The sequence below is a fragment of the Seriola dumerili genome, unplaced genomic scaffold (assembly GCF_002260705.1).
Source record: "Seriola dumerili isolate Sdu_G_001 unplaced genomic scaffold, Sdu_1.0 BDQW01000025.1, whole genome shotgun sequence".
NCBI lineage: Eukaryota > Metazoa > Chordata > Actinopteri > Carangiformes > Carangidae > Seriola > Seriola dumerili.
This window is the reverse complement of record NW_019174280.1, coordinates 10,098,583-10,118,858: the sequence shown is the minus strand read 5'-3', so window position 1 is coordinate 10,118,858 and position 20,276 is coordinate 10,098,583. Positions and strand designations below refer to the sequence as shown.

The following is a 20,276-nucleotide window of genomic DNA, read 5'->3' as shown; positions in this document are numbered from 1 at the left end:
TGTAAAAACACTGCAGTTTAATCCAACCTTCTGCAGACAGTAAAAGTAGGTCATTTGTAATGTTTTCAAGTGAGTATGCAGTTTTTTTCTGATATTTTGAATTATTATCCTCACGCGCGAAACCTAGCACAAACTTAAGCTCAAACATCTTTGTTGTCATGAAAACCACACCAACTGAAGTCCATATACTACTAATGAAAGCCACAAAGTGTGGCTGAGAGCTCCAGTAACTTGACTTTTTTGTGGATAGTGTTTTATTTAGTCTGAAATTATTACAACAGAATATGGTGAATATAATAATAGTAAATTAAAATTATTTATTGATCAATTCATTTAAGCAATCTGTCATAGTCCGTTCTAAAACATTTTTAACATTAATAATATCCAAAGTATCAAATGTGTAGAAGTATCAGAAAACGTGTAAAAGATCTAAATTGATGTTTATTGTCCTTTTTTTGGTGAAACTTATATGCAACAACCTGCTTTAGCAATTCAGTACTACATTATTGAGTGGGGGTGGGGGGTTTTGGGGGAGTCGCTTCCTGGTTTGACGTACAACCCTACGTCATATGGCCTGTGCCCCTGCAGTGCCTGGTGGTGCCCTGTGTCAGCGACTCTTCACAGTGATGCGGCAAGGATTCACCCATTCTGAGGAGCTCTCTGTGAAAATGCATTTGTTTGGACTTTTTGTGTTCCTGCCGGTCAGTGGCTGCATTCGCTCCAGTAAGATACAGCTCACCCTTAATGGTCCCGGCCTAAATAAGCAGGCCTGCACCTCTCTTTTAAAGTTGGGCCCTGGGTCAGCAGATGAGGGCTTCGAGAAAGTCTTGGAGAAAAGCGGCATCTAGTGGCTCACCTCCTTCAAATTAAAGTTGTTGTTTTTTTTATCTATTTGAATGGTGGAGCATAATCTACATCAATCCAAGCTGTGTAATTAAGGCCTGCACCTTTTTCACAGATTATTATTATTTGTATTTTTCATTCCTCTCTATTCGAAACTATATGTTTTGGAGTTCATTTTAACGGAGCAGAGGATGAAGCCTGCCGCCAGCGGCGCTGCAGATCCTCCATCATCGTCAACATCATCAGCAGACAATAACGCAGGGAGGAGGAGGCAGCACCGGGCTCCCTCGCCGGCCAGAGCCCAGGAAGGGACGAGCAAGCGAGCATCCAGACACCCAGGCAGGTGCAGACCTCCGCTTGTCGCAGGAAGGAGCAGAAACGTCGGGGTGAAGCAGAGTCTGAGGTCCGCAGACGGAAGGGAGAGGGAGCCCGAGAGCCGCGGAGGAGCAGCTGTTCACCCGGATGGTGCTGAAGCTGATCTAGTCAGACCAAACAGGGCGGATGCTGTCGCGGAAGATCCGACAGATTCGTCAGCAGCGGCCCGTCGCTCCACTTTACGCTTACCCTGCTTTAGTGGTGACTCTAACCAGCGTTTGCTGTCCGGCAGAGCCTCGTCTACCTTTTCGGTGAAAGCGAAAGAGAAGAAACCCGGAGAGGAAGAGACGAGGGAGGAGGAGGAGGAGGAGGAGGAGCGCAGATACAGGGAGAGAACCGGCGTTCCCGTGGGCTGCGGAGCGGGCCTCGGTTTGGGTTTGTGGAGAGGGGGATGCTTACAGGCTGAACTGATCCACTACCATCTGCAGAAGAGACTCAAGAAAAGCGGTGCGAAGATGCAAACCAAGGCAACCAACATGGGCACAGAGGAGGCCGCTCAGGGAGAGCTGGAGCCGGCTGCAGAGGCGACAGAGGCGGGGTCCGTGACACAGCAGGACCAGGCCCTACAGGACGAGATGGAGAGACTGCTGGAGGAAAATGAAGATCTCAAGGTTTGATACATATTACTTTTTACTCCACGCTGGTGCTCTGTCATCACTGTGGAGCTTTCTCAGATACAGTAGATAAAAACAAAGTGTCACCTCACCGGAATTAGTTGCAAAACAGACATTTGCTTTTGCACATAGGTTTGTATTTTCCCTCTGGAGCCATAAAACCGGATTGTATCTCGTGTTTGAGGTGTCATTACTGACCGAAAGACATAAATACACACCAGTTGATTTGTCTGTTCATCCTTCATGTCCTTGCCAAGAATAGAAAGCTCGGACCTAAACTGAAAACAGGCAGACTACAGATAACTAATTGGACTGGTATCGATCTGGTGTGATCAATGGTATCTAGTGTCCAGAAGGGATTTGCATTGCATGTATGTGACATGTTGGCATTTGCAGGAAATAGGCCTATATGTGGAATACAATTTGTAAAAAATAAAAAATAAAAACGATGCAGCTGACATCTAGAAATAAGTACAATGCCGATTATTGTGTGCTTTTTTTTCTATGACTATATTTGACTCATGTCCAAAAACATCCAGAATCTGTGGAGTTGAAAGTGAGATTTAAATATAAAAGCATAGAGATTATACATAGCTACTCCTCATCCAAACTATATACATCACATACAGTAATCTTTGCTTCTGGTTCCACTAGTGTGAGATTGAAGAGATGAGGACAGAGATGGACGAGATGAGAGACACTTTCTACGAGGAAGACACTTGTCAGCTGCAGGAGATGAGGCGTGAGCTAGAGAGAGCCAATAAAAACTGCCGGATCCTGCAGTACCGTCTGAGGAAGGCTGAGAGGAAGAGGCTGCGCTACGCCCAGACGGGAGAGATCGATGAGGAGCTGCTCAGGAGTCTGGAGCAGGACCTGAAGGTGTAGAGGGGAGGGGAAGCTGCTCGACTGTGTGTGTGTGTGTGTGTGTGTGTGTGTGTGTGTGTGTGTGTGTGTGTGTGTGTGTGTGTCCGATTTGATGCAGTTTGCAAAACATTTGGGTCGAGGAGGGGTCTCTGCCACAGGAGAAAACATTGCATTTCTACAATACAACTTTTCACAAGACAAACTAGAATTGTTGTAGCTTAACTGCTACACATTTTAATGGTGTATTAATTGTTTTGGGAAGGTGTGCGAAAAGCTTAAAGCCCGTATGACCTTTTTAAAAGTGAAGATAACATATGAATATCACAAAAGGGCAGGGAACATATAGTATATACTAAGTGCAGTTTTCAGTTTCATCACACTACAATCCCTGCAGGTAGCGAAGGATGTGTCTGTGAGGCTGCACCATGAGCTGGAAAAGGTGGAGGAGAAACGCACAAAGACAGAAGAGGAGAATGAAAAACTGAGACAGAAACTCATCGAGGTGGAAGTGACCAAACAAGCTCTGCAGAATGAACTGGACAAAACCAAAGAGGTAAGTAAACACTTACCCACATCCGTCTACATCACACCCATTAATGAGAACGAGGTAATTGAATTTGAAGCACTGCTGAAGCTACAACCGAGAAACGAAATGTAATGTGACATGGATGTCTGCTTTAAAAAATTGAATTATAGCCTTATTTTAGTCTTAAAAAAAGCTGTAAACCGGGGCGCCCAATGGCTCACCTGGTGGAGTGTGTACGATTTATGCTTAGTCCTTACCACAGCGGCCCAGGTTTGACTCAGGCCTGTGGCCCTTTGCTGTATGTCATCCCTCTAATTAAGGCATAAAAGCCCCAAAAAACCATAACAAATCAGACACATTGAAAATATATGAGAAATTCATCAATTCAGAAAAACATTAACTTTTCAACTTACTGTCCTCCAATAGTCTCAAAAGAGAAGAGGAAGCAAGGACATCCAGAAAACCGATAAGAAAGCAGCACAGACTCCTACTGAGGTGAGATGTCAAACCATGTTTTTTTTTTTCTTTCTTTTTCTTGCATAAAAAAAAAAAAAATCACATTGTCCAAAGTAATGAAAAAAATAATTCTGTAATTATCTCTCAGTCGTCTTTGTGAAGTCTTGCCATGGATATGTATGAATAAGACTTTCAAGGTTCCTGCAGGTTTAACTCACATCCTTATGTAATGTACTCAAGTCACACAGTTTGCTTTTGACCTCCAGTCACTTGAAAGAGAAGTATATGTAAATGAAAGCAGAGTTTGCAGAGCTCCAGCACTTTGGACTTAGTAGACGTCAAGCATCGTCTTGGTCCAGTGATGGATAACGTTTGGCTTAGAAATGCTGTGGTACAAAATCTTCCCTCTAATCTTAAGTCCCTCTGTGTTTATGTCTTATTGCAAAGAGGAACTCACTGAACTTTGGGATTAAGTTTTACCCTTTTCTACTCGCCTATCACTACTTTCTCTCTGTGCTGCAGGAGGACAATGAGGACCTTAAGTGCCAGCTAGCCTTCATCAAAGAGGAAGCTGTGCTAATGAGAAAGAAGACAGCCAAGATTGACAAAGAGAAGGACCGACTGGAGCAAGAGCTGCAGAAGTACCGCTCCTTCTATGGAGAACTGGACAGCACCCATCCTAAAGGAGAGGCCGGGGGACCGCCCACCACCCGCGAGTCAGAGCTGAAGCTACGGCTCCGCCTGGTGGAAGAGGAGGCCAACATCCTGGGGAGGAAGATAGTTGAGTTGGAGGTAAGAGCAGACAGTGCGACGTGGGGTTTTTTTTGGAGTGGAAGTGATGTGATTTTTGAGCTGGTCTCCCTCTTTCCCACAGGTTGAGAACCGAGGCCTGAGGGCTGAGCTTGATGACCTCCGCGGTGAAGGAGAAGGAGCTGGGAGCTCTGGGTGTGGAGCGATGGGTGGGCCAGGCTCAGGGCGAGGCCTGGGGGAGGATCTGACGGAGCTCCGACAGCAGCTGCAGTTGGTGGAGGACGAGGCAGAGCTTCTGAGGAGGAACCTAGCTGATGCTGAGGAACAGAACACGAGGGTGACTGCAGAGCTGAACAAGTTACGGTTCAAAGCCGGCACCCACGAGGGAGGCGGCAGGCATGGAGGAGGAGGGGTCACAGGAGGTTCAGGGATTGATGTAGCAAAGGCAGAAGCCCTGCAGGAGGAGCTGAAGGCAGCAAGGCTACAGATTAATGACCTAAGTGGAAAGGTATGCAAGGCTGCTTAATTGTATTGACACTGATTTAATCATTTCCTTTTGATTATGAGCCAACAACGCTTAAAATATTCTGCTGTAACCACAAAGTAAATCTGAGGCTGATGTGAATGTCATTAGATTTGCAGGTATTTGGTCATAAACCGAAATATTGGATAAATTTCAAGATTTCAATTAAGACATTTCACTCAAAATCACAAATGTGAACCTCATGGTGGCGCTAGATGAAAAGTCATGGGATAACCAAAGGCATTAGGATAGTCCTCTGGGGAACATGAACAGCTGTGAAAAATGTCATCCAATAGGACCAGAGTGGTGGGCTGTCCAACCGAGAGACACATCCACAGAGCCATGTCGCTGACGTGGCTAAAAAGTATCTTGACTCATTTTGAAATCTTTTTCCTCATGATGTTCTATTTTTGTAAAAGTCTGATTAAAAAATGTTTTTACCGTACCTCTCTTTGTGTTTCCTCAGGTAATGCAGCTGCAGTACGAGAACCGTGTGCTCCTCTCCAACATGCAGCGTTATGACCTGGCCTCCCATCTGTCCCTGCGGCCCAGCCCACGTGACAGCGACGCTGAGAGTGATGCCGGTGGTGCGACAAGCGGCCGTCGTGAGAGCGACGAAGACTCCACCTCTTCCCGTCTCGTCCCACCTCACCGCAAACGTGAGGGCCCTGTAGGTGGAGAAAGTGACTCAGACGAGGTCAGAAACAATAACGGCAGCAGCCGTTGCCTGACGCCCACACGGGGCCTCTACACCCCCACCGGACCCGAGGGTGCCGCCTCTTCTGCCTTGTCCCGCTTCCTACCCGGTGGCCGGTGCAGTTTGCGCGACAGGCAACAAATGATTGACATCCGCGTGGAGGCAGAGAGGCTTGTTCGGACCATCGACCGGCTCATCGCTGACACGGCCACCATCATCTCAGAGGCAAGGGTCTACGTTTCCAATGGCGACCTGATGCTTGGGATAGGAGGGGAGGATGGTGGAGAGGAAGATGGGGGCAGGATAAGGGAACATGAGCTACTGTATCGCATTAACGCCCAGATGAAGGCCTTCAGAAAAGAGCTACAGGCCTTTATAGACAGACTGGAAGTGCCAAGGCTGGAGGACAGGGACACAGAGGAGCCACTGTCGGTGAGACAACACTAAAAACGTTTATGAGTTTCGTGGTGGCATATGAAATGTCTCACAATGCTAACTCTGTTTCTTCCTTTTTCTCACTTAATCCAACCTCTTGTTTCTCATCTGTTATGGTTGGTCACCCAGATGTTCCAGCCCATCATTTTGCTCATCCTCATCCTCGTGTTATTCTCATCCCTCTCTTACGCCACCATCTTTAAACTCGTCTTTCTTTTTACTCTTTTCTTTGTTCTGTGATGTACGCCTCCCTTAATCACATCATCCCTCGTTTGTTTCTTTTGCTCTGTTGATTTTCTTTCCTCCCCACATCATTTGTTGCCAAGGTAACCGAAAGCACAGAAAAAAAACTCAGCACTTGCCACGGCTGCACTCACATTCAGCGAACTGTGGCTAGATTCAACACTGGAGTCTACAATACCCATAAAACATCACTGTCTGCATCGGTCCCTTGAGAAGGTGAGAAGAAAAGCTTGTTTACACTAGAGTTGATACAGTGTGAACAAGGACATAGCTACTCAATTTATAGAAATGGAGGGTTATACAGGGTTAACATTGAGCTATAAGGTCACAAGACTGTAGTGAAGGAAGCCTAAATCACCTTTCCATGCTGCTTTATGTCCTGGTTTAACCTTGCTGCTAAATATATTTCCTCTTGTAACAGGTTATGACAGCATTCTTGTCCTCTTTGTTGTTCAGAACAACACTTCCTGTGCCATCCTGCTGTTGTTCCCTCAAGGTAATGTAAGGATAAAGTTTGTTTTTATCCCTTTCCTTAAATCCTGAAGGATTTGCCATGTATTAGGGAACACAACAGGTGGAGGAATGATGCTGATGATCCACAGGCTTCAAAACTGGAAGGAATTCTGACAATCATGTCGAGTGCCAAATGTCAGGTGTGCTCTTGGGGCCCCAAAATTCCCAACAGGGCCCCTGATTTGCAGCAGGCATTAGTAAATGATGGCGCGGCAGATGAACAGTAGCAACTGTCTTTGGATGTCACTGCAGCAGGATGAGTCAAGAAGACAGTCGCAGGTTCAGGTTACTCCAGAACATTGTATGAGATTTCACACAATTTGCTCTTTTGCACTTTTGCAACATACAATATGCAAAGCCTGCCATGATTGTATAACCTCAGTATCATTTTCCAATATAATATTGTCAAACATTAAAAGATGAGACTATATGGAGCTTACCACAAATTACATTAAAAACTGAAAAATAAAGAATGATATGCCAGGCATCCACCTGGCAGCCTCTTTTTTCCTGACTACCTTCAATAAAGATATTATTTACTGTGACACATTATTACACACTGTGTCACCCACACCCATTTGGCATCTCACGGAAAAATAATTTACAGCAGAGCATGGTCACAAGACAAAATCTGCCCAAGCATCCTAAACGAGAGTAGCAACAGAGAAGCCTATTGGCCGAGAGATCGAAGCAGCTGAAATAGCTATGTAAACACTTTCCCTCTCTCCGTGAGCCCCAGTAATTATAGCCACGATGCTGGTGACGACAGTTGTCCCATCGAGACTTCAAATGCTGGAACAAATTTGACATTATGATATTTGATCCCGGCTCCAATGGCGAGCCCACGTAAACACTAGGGAGCGGTATAAAGGCTGGGCACCCCGGCTGGAAGCTGTTTACCCTTTAGCCCGACGCTCCGGACTTAACCTCGATAATAGAGGCGTGACTAGGAGAAGGGGTCCCTTTAAATCCAGGCGGCGGGGTTTTACGTAACACAGCGGAGGAACAAGCGAGAGGGAAGCACCGGAGAGAGTGGACTTTATCAGTTGGAGAGGCCAGAGCGCAAAGCGCACAGGAAATAGACCAGGCTGAGGATTTATACTGGAGGGCAGAGAAAGCTTCTGTGTAGAGCAAGGTAAGGACAGCTGTTTATTATCGAGGTGCCGGTGACAGCTGTAATATTAATGCTGTATGGTTTGGTGCCTAAGGGGGTGATTTCATTTTAAATTAACTATATTAAATTAAAACAGCATGAATGGAAAACCCTGATACTGTCTAAACCCACTGCTTTGTTTTTATTTTATTGTACTTATTTGTGATGTTTAGAGTGTAAAGTGTTTTACTTGTCTTTGCCTCTGACATATATTCACTCTTTCTGTCCTTGTCACATGCACACTGGCAGTGAAGCCAGGTTACTATGCATAGTTACAAGATTATTAATATCTCCACTCTTACATCAAAGGTGGGAGGGAGGTGACCGGTACATTCGGGCACTTTAGAGACGGATTCTTGTATTATTCAACGATGGCAACAACAACAACAACAACAAGCCTGGCTCTCTTAAGTTTACTTGATAGGAGGTACAACAATAGTTACGCAGTTAATATGAAGTGAATGTTGACCAGACCACCCAGCATCTTAAGCAGATGTCAGTTTCTTGAGGGCAAAAAAATAAAAAAATAAATGCAGGTTTATTTTGAAACCAAAGCTTTTAAGTCATCCGTTGTTAGTCTGCTGCTCCTCAAAGCAAAGACAAGATAAGTGGGTCTGAAATTCTGGTGGTAAACGGTATTAGATGCAGCTACAGAACCACGCGCCTTCATGCATACCCAACTGACGACGTGTGTGCACCGCTGGGTTAGGTTCCAAGAAAATGGCCACCTCTGTGCATGCTTGACATTTTTTTCCTTCGCATGTCGCGAGGCACACAGAGGCAGGCTGGAGGTCAGAGTGACCAAGAGTCTAAACACTTGCAATGCTGTCACGCAACACTTGTCCACACGTGCTGCACAGGTAGGCTTACATGCCTGTGAATTTTGGACAAGAATGTCAAAGGAGAGGGCCGTAAATATCTTAACTCTGTGAGGGCAGAAAGTGTCCAACATAACAAGTGATTTAAGCAGTTGAGACGTGTGGAAAAACTCAAATTCGATGCGATAAAAAGGTTGGGCAAGTGTCATTGCCATTGGTGTAGTAGAATGTTTAATTCTACTTTGTTTGAAGAGGTTGAAGCAAATTGAGCAGGACTGGGGAAAAAAAAAATTGGTATAAGTGAGAATTCAGAATCAGATTTGTTCTTCAGTGATACAGAAATACAGAGAAAAGAAACTGGATGCAGGATTTGTTTGCCAACCATTTTTATCTCTTGTCCACGTGTTTGTCTTTCTAGTGTTTCAAGGTCATCGATCATTCCCGCCCCTCATCGTTAACCCTAGGGTGACCTCTGACAGAAAAGTGAAAGGGGAAATTGCCATTTGAAGAGACCTCTGGGTATTGAGTGGCCTGCGTCATGGCAGCCATTGATCTGGAGCGTGGGCTGGAGCACAGCGGCCGGGGCTGGGGGAAAGAGAGGCCAGAGCTGATGGACAACTTTGACTCAGAGATGCAGGAGTGGGAGGACCAGCTGCAGGACATCCAGAGGAAAATCGAAGAGGTAAAGATGGAAACATGATCTCAAAATGCAATTTGATCTGAAATCTCTGACAACACACATTAAAGACAGAAGCTGGAGCAATGCAGAGGAAAGTTATTTTGGATCAGTGGATAGTTTGGGACAGTGAAGGGGGATTTGACTTTAAAAAAATAGGTTTTCAATCTATATTTACTGATGTAGAAATTATGGGAATAAACTCATAGGATAAAATTCCCTAGCCTGTGTTTATAGTTAATCATTTTCTCCATCTTCAACTATATAATGATTATATTATTCTGGTCTTTACCAAAAGGATAAAGAAATCCAGCTGCATATAATCACTTTGGTTTAACACAGATCCTCAAACGTGACACTGTTTTGTCTCACACGTGTGATACTGGAGTGCGTCAGCATGTTAATTGTTTTGTTTCCAGGTTATGAAGTGCTTCCGTCTTCCGGGCTTAGAGTGTGTGTTAATTTGTGTAATTGGTGTGTATGTGCGCTGCATGCGTATGCGTGTGTGTGTGTGTGTGTGTGTGTGTGTGCTCCATAATAAACTGCTGCCAGCACACGGACTGACTCAACCTCTTGGCCTTGTCGGAGCAATGATACAGACAAATGTTAACAAGCTAATTAAACTGTGATGTGCTGACAGACATGCTGGACACACAGGCACACACACAGTTTCGCTCTCGCTCACACACACACACAGGGTTTGAAAGTGGATACTATTGGAAGTATTAAAGGTTGTTATGGCAAACAGATGCTTGAGCAAAGTGGAACAACATGTGCTGATCATAAATATAGGTTAGATTGTGCAACAGTTTTGTGATAATTATAAGACGTGTTTGCTGTGTAAACATAGTTCCTCTCGTTGAGCTGTGGTTTCCATATGGTTAGGTGGAATATGCTCATGAAGAAGTACAGCTAATTAGGAAGAATACAGGAAAATCAGCAGGAAGTTGCCAATCTTTTCTTCTGTTTTCATTTTCCAGTTGTACAATGAAGTTCAGGCCCGCAGAGGAGCAAACGATATGACTGCTGACAACCAGAAAAATGGCGGCGAGTCGGAGTGTGGCGTGGGGCACCACGGGAATGGCCTCTTTGCACCCGGCCATCACAGCAAGAATCACCCTGGAGCTATAACTGTGCCACATCACTATAGTAAAGGCTATGACTATGACCCCAACGGGTACAGCTACCCTGTGAGTCATCAGAATGGCTACGGTTATTGCCACACCAACGGCGTCTCGGAGATTGGAGACTTGTTGCAGGATTATTTGGGACAGGGGAAACAAATGAGCCGGAAGAGCAATGGAGCTCGCCACGTGGTGAGTAGAGGAAAAGCACTTTTTTTTTTATCATTTCCCTGTTATTGCCTCATCCTGTTGGCATTTGCACATCTCAGGAAACCAGATAGGTGGACATGATATGAGTCAAAGCTGTGGTTCCAGTATTATATAACATATTGATTACAGTAAGCTGGTTCCTTCAAGTCTGCTTACACCAACAGGTTACCAGATCGGAGTTAGTTTCAGATACTTTCACCCAAATGTTGCACTTTCGTAACTCCTGACAGAGCAGTCGAGAAGAAAGCCAAGACGTTAAACTGTTTCCTCGTCCACATGAAACGCCGCGTGTCCCTGCAACTTTAAAATACAGTAGATGAGAATAGTTTTAGATGAGCTATATCAAGCAATGATCAAGGGGTCAGTCGAGGTTGAGTTTTGGTAAGGTACAGTAAAGGGAACCTTGCCAGTGATCTTAAAGTAGCACACTCTAATTTAAAGCTATTAAATATAGTATGCAGTGGTTGATATGGACTTTTAAAAAAATATATTTTCCCATCTCTCTTAGCACTTCAGTGACACAATCAAGGTGAGTCAGGCTGTCCCCGAGATCAGAGGAAGATCTGGAAACGACAGGTAAGAGGTTTCTCACCTGAGCCACATCCAGGAACATTTTATGAAATGACACATCAAGCTTATTTTGTGTGTGTCTGATTTGCTTTAATGTTTATGTTTGACTAGGCTCGGTCAAGAGCGGTTTCTGGGCAGTTTTGAGGAGACTGAAAACTGGAAGAACAGAGTATCTCACATGAAGAGCTCCCCCCGCAGAGAGAGTTCCCCTAACAAAGAAAACACAGGTGCCAAGCCCCCTCTTGGACAAAGGGATGCTCCTGCTGTACAGCCACGCTCCCAGCTCCCAGTTACGACCGCCGACTCTCCCGCTCTGGACAGGAAGTCTTTTGGTCCAGGCGTCCTGGGAGATAGAAAGTGCGGCAGCCCCTCCGTTCTCAGGAAGTTCGGAGCCATGCTGCAGGAAAACGAGGGCAAAATGCTCACAGAATTAGGGGTGGTGACCCATCAGGGACCGGCCCCGGAGCCAAAGTGCCCCACCCCGGGCTGTCAGCGCAGAGCTCTGGGAGCCGCCGCAGTTGCCGGCAGGGCTCCTGCGCGTGTGTCTACCCAGAAATGCCAAGCAGATTCTGACGTGATGACAGCAGAGATAGAGCCCGGCCAAGACTGGCGGTTAGTATCAGACTCTCCCAGACAGAGCCACAGGGATCACAGAGGAGGCTACAGTGGTTCTAAAGGCTCTCACGCCAGTCCCCAGCAATCCCAGAGGAGATCACAGGTGGTGGGGAGCCCAAAGGTTAGACCCAGGGCGAACAGTGGGGCGGACAGAGATGGAGGAAGGAAGCCTGCACCCCAACACGTGGAGCCCAAAATGGACTACAGGGTGTCAAGTGCTTCCTCTGGAGCTCAGAGGATTCACAGGGGTGGCTTAGTGGGACAGGAGTCACCAGGTTGCGGCCGAGTGAGGGATGAAGGACTTATTGAGCTGCTGGACATGCTGGACATCCAACATGAGTACAGCTCCAGTCCCAGAACAGGACACACAGCTTTCAGACAGGAGCCGCAGCAGGTAGGTTCTTCTCTGTCCAGTTTCCAAATCCAATATCAGGAGCTTCATTTCCAAATTTTTATAAAAGCAACCAATGAAGCTCATATAAATGCTGACATGTGTCTCTCCAGGTAAACCCAGCCGAGCTGTCACCAGTAAAACCTAAGAGGAGCTTCTCTCGTCCCGCACGGCCAGCCAACCAGCGACCTCCATCCAGATGGGCAAGCCTCACCCCGACTGCCAGGATCACAGCCCCATCAGGCCCAATGTACCGCCCCCCAAGCCCCCTTACTCGCCCCCCAAGCCCCATGACAAGAACCCCGAGTCCGGCCCTGAAGCATCGGCCTCTCATCTCTTACTCTCTTCAGACTGAGACTGTCATTATGTGATACTTTCCCACTTCAATAGAGCTTGATCCCCTCCCAGGGAAACCCTTCCCGTGGTTCCCACCCTCCCACCCTCTCTCTGTGTAAATAGTAAGGACTGTTCTGGTAAAGTGCTTTAAGAGAGTTGCTGAGAAATGCTTCATTTCATCACAATGCCATGTTCAAGATAAAAAAACAAAACAAAAAAACAAAAACATCCACGACATTCTCCAGTGTTGCTGTGGCTTTCTGCTTCTTCTGTGCCCGACATTTGCCAACACATCAACATATTGCTTTGTTGTTGTCCCAACCCCCCGTAACACTTCCCTCTTTTTTGTATTGAATTTCAGGTGTTTTCTGTATAAAGAGATTTAGCATGCAGCCCTAGTTTGAGGGTGCATGCTCATGTGTTTAATCCTCACGGTTGCCAGGTTGAATCAAATTCAACCTGGCCACCAGTGGGAGTGGATTAAGTTGCAACTGTGCTCCCAGCAGCAACCTGCTAACTGTCAACAACAGTGTGTTTTACTGTATCATATTGTTAAAGTAATATATTTAAGATGTTCAAATAACAGCTGTGACAAATGACTATGATATGCCTTTAATGTATTTTTTTCTTGTTAATAAATATGACAGTGCTTTGACATAAAGACTCTGTCTCTCTCTATTGCAGCGTTGCATTGTTCTTTTCCATTAACGACGGCTCATGTTTCAGGGTGTTGATGATTTACTGCATCTCATACCTATGGATATCTGATACCAGCTGCTCCCTGCATGCCAGTGCAGTGGCAGCTTAAGTAGCGTTAGCTGGCGTTACAAATGAGCGAACTGTCCACCAACTTTAACACATGAGCTGGTGCAAACACCTGAGGACCTGCATGATTAAATATGTGACACCTTGATTTTTGTCATACTTAATATGCTGTGAAGTGACACAGGACAGCACAGTGTTGGTCCAGGAGCAGTTACAGTATGTTCAGGATATCCAGCATGCAGCACAGACAGAGGGATTGTGGGGGAATCAGTTTGCACATTCTGTGTGTCTCGCCTCATAAGATTGCACCGACAACCTCTGGCTTCCCTGACACCTCTGCCTCTGTGGAGGGTGAGGAAACACACACACACACACACACACACACACACACACACAAACACAAAGAACAAAATTTCACTTATACCAGCACACATAGCTTGCAGTTTCCTCACCAAGTAACAATTTTCTGTGCACATGTCCACACACAGCCGCACATATACACACACTCTCTCTCTCTCTCTGTCCTGGCAGAGGTAGTTAAATTGTGATGTGAAGTCATGTAAAGACTGGGCGGGTGTGCGGAAGTCCCTTGGCCCCATAATGCCTCAGCCCTGTCACCCAACCTCTCAGTGCTATGTTGCACCTCAGACAGAAATAGCAAGCGTGACGTATGTTTTGGTGCCAGAAATCTTAGCCTGCTGTCTTTGGGGGTATAAATAAAGAGGGGGGGGGGGGTCTTCTCTCTGTCTCTCTAGCTCTGTTTCTTTATCTTGCTCATGGCTATTACTGTCTCCCAATCAATCATCAAATATGTTATAGCAAATGAAAGAGGATTGGGGATTTAAGTTGGTTGCTCAAGGATAGACCTTTGTCCTCCCATCACCTCTATCCAGTGTCTTAAACTTTTTTATTTTGTGTCAAAGTGTAATTATTTCATTTTTACTCCTACTCAGACTTGATTGCAAGACTGTTCTTTTCTCTATATGCGAACCCATTTTTTTCGATCTCTTCTTGCCTCCCACTGTCTCTACTCACTGCTTGTGTGTGTAAATGAGAGCCCGTCTTACAGATTGGCACCTCCTTGGGCTGCATGAGGATATTTTAACAAGGCATACTGTTGGCCATCACTCCTCTTTCCTCATCAGGCCCTCTGCTAACTCTTGCAAAGCTGCCTCCTGTATGATCTGTTCCACAGGAGATCTACTGTATAAAGTATAAAAAAAGATACATTCTTTGGTGTGTGTGTGTGTCCCATGTTACTTCCCTGCTTGACTGAGGACACTCCTAGCTGACAGACACAGCATGGCAGAGCTTGGCACGGCATGTTCTCCACTGGACAGGCTATTCATGAGAGCAGAGACACACAGATGATTGAGACAGAAAGAAAGGGAACACACGAACAGACAGCTGAACTGTAGTCATGGCTCCCCTGACGTCAGCAGGCCACTCCAGCCCCAGAGGAGGTGACACCCATCAAAAAATAGTTTTGCATCACAGCACGGAAGACTTCTAGGAGTGTTTCTACTAAGTTACACAACTTTCATTATATGCTTTTGTGTGCCTGTGCTTTAATGAACTGTTCTGCACAAGTATGTACACACATACACATCCTAGATGACCAACCATCTGTACGTACTGCTGTAGCCTTATTTATCACATCTGGGTACAAGCTGCATGAGTTTACATGGCTTTTATCATATCATGCTAAGGGTGCTGATCTGCCCTTTTGAGTGTGTTACTATAGTTTGTACATAAGCATGTGTGTGCATGTGTGTATGTAACATGTGCACGATAGTGTGCTGCCATCCTGGGACTAGCCCCGGCATACCCACATGCATGCGTTTCCCATAAAGTCAGCAAAGACTTCAACCAATAAGAGTGATGTTCAACATTTAAATCTAACCTCCCCTCTGCTTAGACAAAAATAACTTATTCATGTTTATTTTACAGAAACCAAAGTGTAACATGTGCCTGATTTTAGATCATATTAGCTGAATGCAAGTCACTATGGGAGATGCAGATTTGGTTTATTTACGCATTAAGAATTAAGCTAACAGGCACATTTATTTAGCTGTATTGTATTGAAATTTAACAGAAGTCTCTTGTAAAGATGTTGATAAAATGTTCAAAATTAGCTCGCAGCAACATGATTTAAAACCATTACTTTATTGTAAAATTTTGTAAATACTTTTCAGAGGCAATCTGATGTATTGCATCAGTTGTGTATGCTGAATTAATGTTAGACTGAATTAGGACCACTGCTGACACAATGAAAATATCTAATTTGAGTTAACAAATATTGAGAATTCGGGAAAATACCCAGTTGTTTCCACGGCATGACAAGAAATTTTACCCATTACCATGACAAAACAACTCTGTAATTGTATGATATTGAGATAATCAACTTGTGATCTCAAGGTAACATTACAAAACTAATTTTTGCAAACATGTCCTTTTTGGGCTTCTGTAGCTATGTGTGTTTTTATTGCAATTTTTCCAAAAAATACCATGAATTTTATTCTAACTTTTTATATAACATCACAAAGGCCTGCAGGTAATTATCACTGCGATGAAATGGCATGGGAGAAACATGATGATCTATGTGTTTAGTAAATGAAAACATAAGTGTTTAAATATGTTATGTGGCATTTTTTGATTCTTTGATGAGATACAAATATTCTCTCATCAATATTAAATACACCAACTTATTTCGTTATGTATGATATTATTGCATGTGGATATATGATTTAGCTGGGTTTATTTAGCTCTGAAAATTGAAAGTTCCCTGATGGAGACAGACTGTCTGCCCTAGTTGCTAGGCAGACTTCATGTTGGATATACTGTATCTTCTATACATGCGTGATTATGAGTTTTACATGTGTCTGAATGAGCCTCTAGTGGCTGACATAATGTCTTCTTGGCTGTCTGAGGCACGTGTGAATCTCACACTCCTTCCTGCCTCTTCTCGCCCACACACCTGTCCCCTGTCCTGTGCCCTCTGCCCCTGTGCTGCATCTCTGCCCTGACAAGTCTCTCATTCATTGGATCTGGGCTTGGGGGTCCTCACTGAAATCTTCAGCATGTGTCAGTTGCTACTGCGACAGACTCAAAATAGATGGTTAACAGCCACTTGTATGAGTTTGTATGAGTGTGTATGTGAGTGTATGTGTGTGTGTGTGTGTCTCAGAAAAATGTGAATGGAAGAGTGACAGGACCACCCTGCTGAAGAGGTTAAACATAAAGGGGAACCATACGACCTGAAACTGAGCTGTTTTACAGGGTTCTCCGGTCCTTCTCTTTGCATTATATATTACGTTTTCTCTTGTTAAATCTTAACAGACCAAAGATATTTGCATGTCTCAAACAACATGCATTTTAGTGCACTTTCAAGTTCTACAGTGTTTGCATTTTTCTTCTTCTTTAAAAGGATGTCCCCCTGTTGGCATCCACCTGCAGCAGACATGTGAGCACATGGTTTCATAAACAAGCTGGGGAGATGGACACCTGCTTTGCAGTCTTGTGATGGTCTTTTGGTGTTGAATATACTTTTTGTACTTTCAGATGCTTAGGGCTCAACTTTGATGCAGACAGACAACAATTTAAGGCACATCAGAAACTATGACAATCGAGTCCTGTCTTTTTGCATCTCACAGAATTAAGACATTAAATAAAACCTAAGGTATATAAGATATTAAATAAGATATATAAGAAAGTTAAACTCCTGTTAAATTCACATAGTTGCCCAGTACTTGCTGATCCTACTTCTCTTAAACACCAGTATCAATAACGTGCACAACATGGATAAGCTGTTGCTCATCTCCTGGGAGTGTTGCAACTTAAATTATGAATTCAGGGGTCAACCCTGTTAGACCGGAGGTGTAATTTTAAATCCCACCACTCTACACTTCCATTTTTCACCCACTTTATCTATAAAGTACAAAACGTCCCATCTGCTGGACCAGAGGTAATGTCACGATCCAGCTAGCTCTGTCTTCGTCCACCTGTCCGAACTGTCAGTGTGTCTGCGTCCGTCCATTGAAACGGCCATCTCAAATGCCTGATGATGAGTGTTGCAGTACAAGACATGGGACCATCAAGGACAGCCAGGAGGGCCCTAAAGGGTTCTTGAGAATTTCAGACCTCTCCATTAAAATAGAATGGGGCCCAAATATCTCCCCTTTGAAAGACAACCCGTGAGGCTTGCCTTTCAAAACAAGAGAGGGGTGCTCTCGTGGGATTAGCTGGTGTTGCCCGGCAGAGGTGACTATAGTGGTCTATTTATCTTGTGACGAATGACCAATTTTAATTTGGATTCAGTGGAGTGGTCAGCTGGGAGCAACTATGTGGCCTACCGTTTGGCCTGTGGCCCATTCACACATGATCAGAGGAATAAACTGCATTCAAGACTAAAAGAGGCAAGAGCCACACCAGCAGCTCTGTGAGGCAACAATGCTAATATCAGCATGCTAACAGGTTCACAATGACAGTGCAAACAAGCTGAATTTCAGCAGGCAATTTTTACCATGTTCACTATCTCAGTTTAGTGCATTAGCATGCTCACATTTGCTAATTAGCATTGAACACTAAGCCGAGGCTGAGGCCGAACGTCAAACCAAAGTATTGGACAAAGTGAAATCTTGACCTGATGATGGGGCTGAATGAAAAGTCATGTTATAGAAATTCATCCTCTGGGTGCTATGAATGCTATGCCATTAGTTGTTGAGACTTTTCAGTCTGGACCAAAGAGGTGAACCAGAAGAATAATTAACACTAGCACTGCTAGTGTGACTAAAATGCCAGACATTCACTTCAGAGTAGCCACGAACCATGTTACACACACACACATTTGCTTTCAATGGTCAAAGAAGCACAAACACACATCTATCTGTATTCTATGCTCAGTCATTGTCTGGACAAGAATGAGGCAGACCAGATATAAAAGATTCAAGATAAAAGGTAAAGTGAAGCTGCAGTCACTGGGTTGCTTTCACTGTGGCAGACTTGAGGAACAGCACACACAAAAACACACAGATGATACTCGGGCGTCTTCAATCTACAGGAGGGACTAACAGAGTGGAATAAGGTCCTGAGCTAAGAGAGATGGTTCCACCCTTCTAATATGTGCGAGTGGTTAACAAATCTTCTGAAATATCAGTGATGTGACTGACTTAAGGATCCTGCTGGGTTTACTATGTTGATCTGAGGTGACAATAAGCATGATAATGTTATTGGAATCACTGAAGCCCACTTACCATAAAAGAAGTCCATCACTCATCTACACTACACTACTCAGTTTAATGCCAGGTAGCTACACTTGGCTAAAAGTAATGCGGTCTAATGTACAGCCCTGCAATGAATATTACCTTCAAGAGGAATACTGTAGTTCTGCAAGCAAGTTTGGATCACATCATTAAAGAGTCAAAGTACTCTTTTGCAACATTTTTTAATACTCAGATTTGTACTTAAGTTATTGTTTTTGACTTTTATAAGTATTAATATTCAGATCTTGATACAGATTAATACACGCATACGTGAGTACTCCTGCAGGGCTCCAGACAACAATATAACTCTCAATCTAATTTTGCTGTTACTTTTTTCCGTATCCATTTTATAGTCTCGTAGTCGTCTCATCACCAGCCATAAATCCATCATTCCACCTACAGAATTACATTTGGGTAACTATATATCATACCCATAATATTGTACATGACAAGGTGCATGCATTTATAGCCTCCCTTTCTTCAAATAGACACAGCATGATGAAACACATCATTTGAATATTGTAATAGCAAAATTACACTAACTCACTAGTTCAGTGGAAAATGACATTTGCAGCATGACTGAGCCACTGACAAATCTGACACTTATAGGCCAGACAGCACTCAGATTCCTGCAGAACATTATTGTCCTTGTATAATAAACACTGTTAACTCAGTAATAAAAGGCCTCTTAGGGTACTCTTCCTTTTCCACATCTTACATTTCAGTTTTTAAGAGCAAAAATGACAGAATACAAACCAAAAACAGACAATGTGCAATCATATGTTACTGTATTTAGAAATGGAGAACACCCAGAATATAAACTTTATGATTTCAGAAGTCATCATAGTAATGACGTGACGCATCGCGCTGTTATAAATGGCTCAGTAGCACCGTGCTTAGCGAGGTGTGTCACTCGATAGGCTCTAATGGTGTTAGGTCGATGATGGTTATAGTAGGAGTGAAGTCACTCCTGGCTCCTGTATGAGTGAGATACCCTGTCTGTGAATCTCATCATTATGCTTTGAAATACTGATGACATACTGTACATAAATGTGTAAACACAACATATGCAGCTGCACAATAGAACCCAAAAACTAATAGTTTTTGTAACAATATAACAATGGCAATATTACACCTACACAGATACTGTATGTATATGTCAGACAAGGGGCAACAACTATCAATACTAGCATGTACATTTTTATTTTCTTACACAAAAACCTTTTGAGATTTCAAAACAGCAGTTTTATAAGAACACATATACTTGATGGACACCACCAGTCAACCTTGCTCAACAAAAACAAGGTCATAAATAATCCACACAAGAACAATGCTCTTCTGTGGGCCTCGGGGTGGCGAGAGATGTGGGTATGACGGGACTATTTGTGGAGGGATGGGAGACAGCATGTGTATTTTCTGTAGTGTGAAGAGTTAGGCTACAGAAGGCATTTCACCAGGATATGATAGCATGTATGAGGGAGTTAAAGTGCAGCTATGTGTCTGAAAACATATAGAAGT

General features: G+C 44.1%; 1 protein-coding gene across 1 annotated transcript; it reads left to right on the top strand.

The window, feature by feature from the left end:
- Nucleotides 1-569: 569 nt before the first annotated feature.
- LOC111236620 (protein SOGA3-like) lies at nt 570-9,322 on the top strand. Its single transcript, XM_022765433.1, has 10 exons — nt 570-701; nt 1,032-1,829; nt 2,487-2,711; nt 3,091-3,249; nt 3,649-3,717; nt 4,201-4,470; nt 4,553-4,936; nt 5,418-6,080; nt 6,213-6,542; nt 9,229-9,322. The coding sequence occupies exons 1-9, from the start codon at nt 570-572 to the stop codon at nt 6,321-6,323; spliced, it is 2,811 nt and encodes a 936-aa protein (XP_022621154.1). The 3' UTR covers nt 6,324-6,542; nt 9,229-9,322.
- The last annotated feature ends 10,954 nt before the right edge of the window (nt 9,323-20,276 follow it).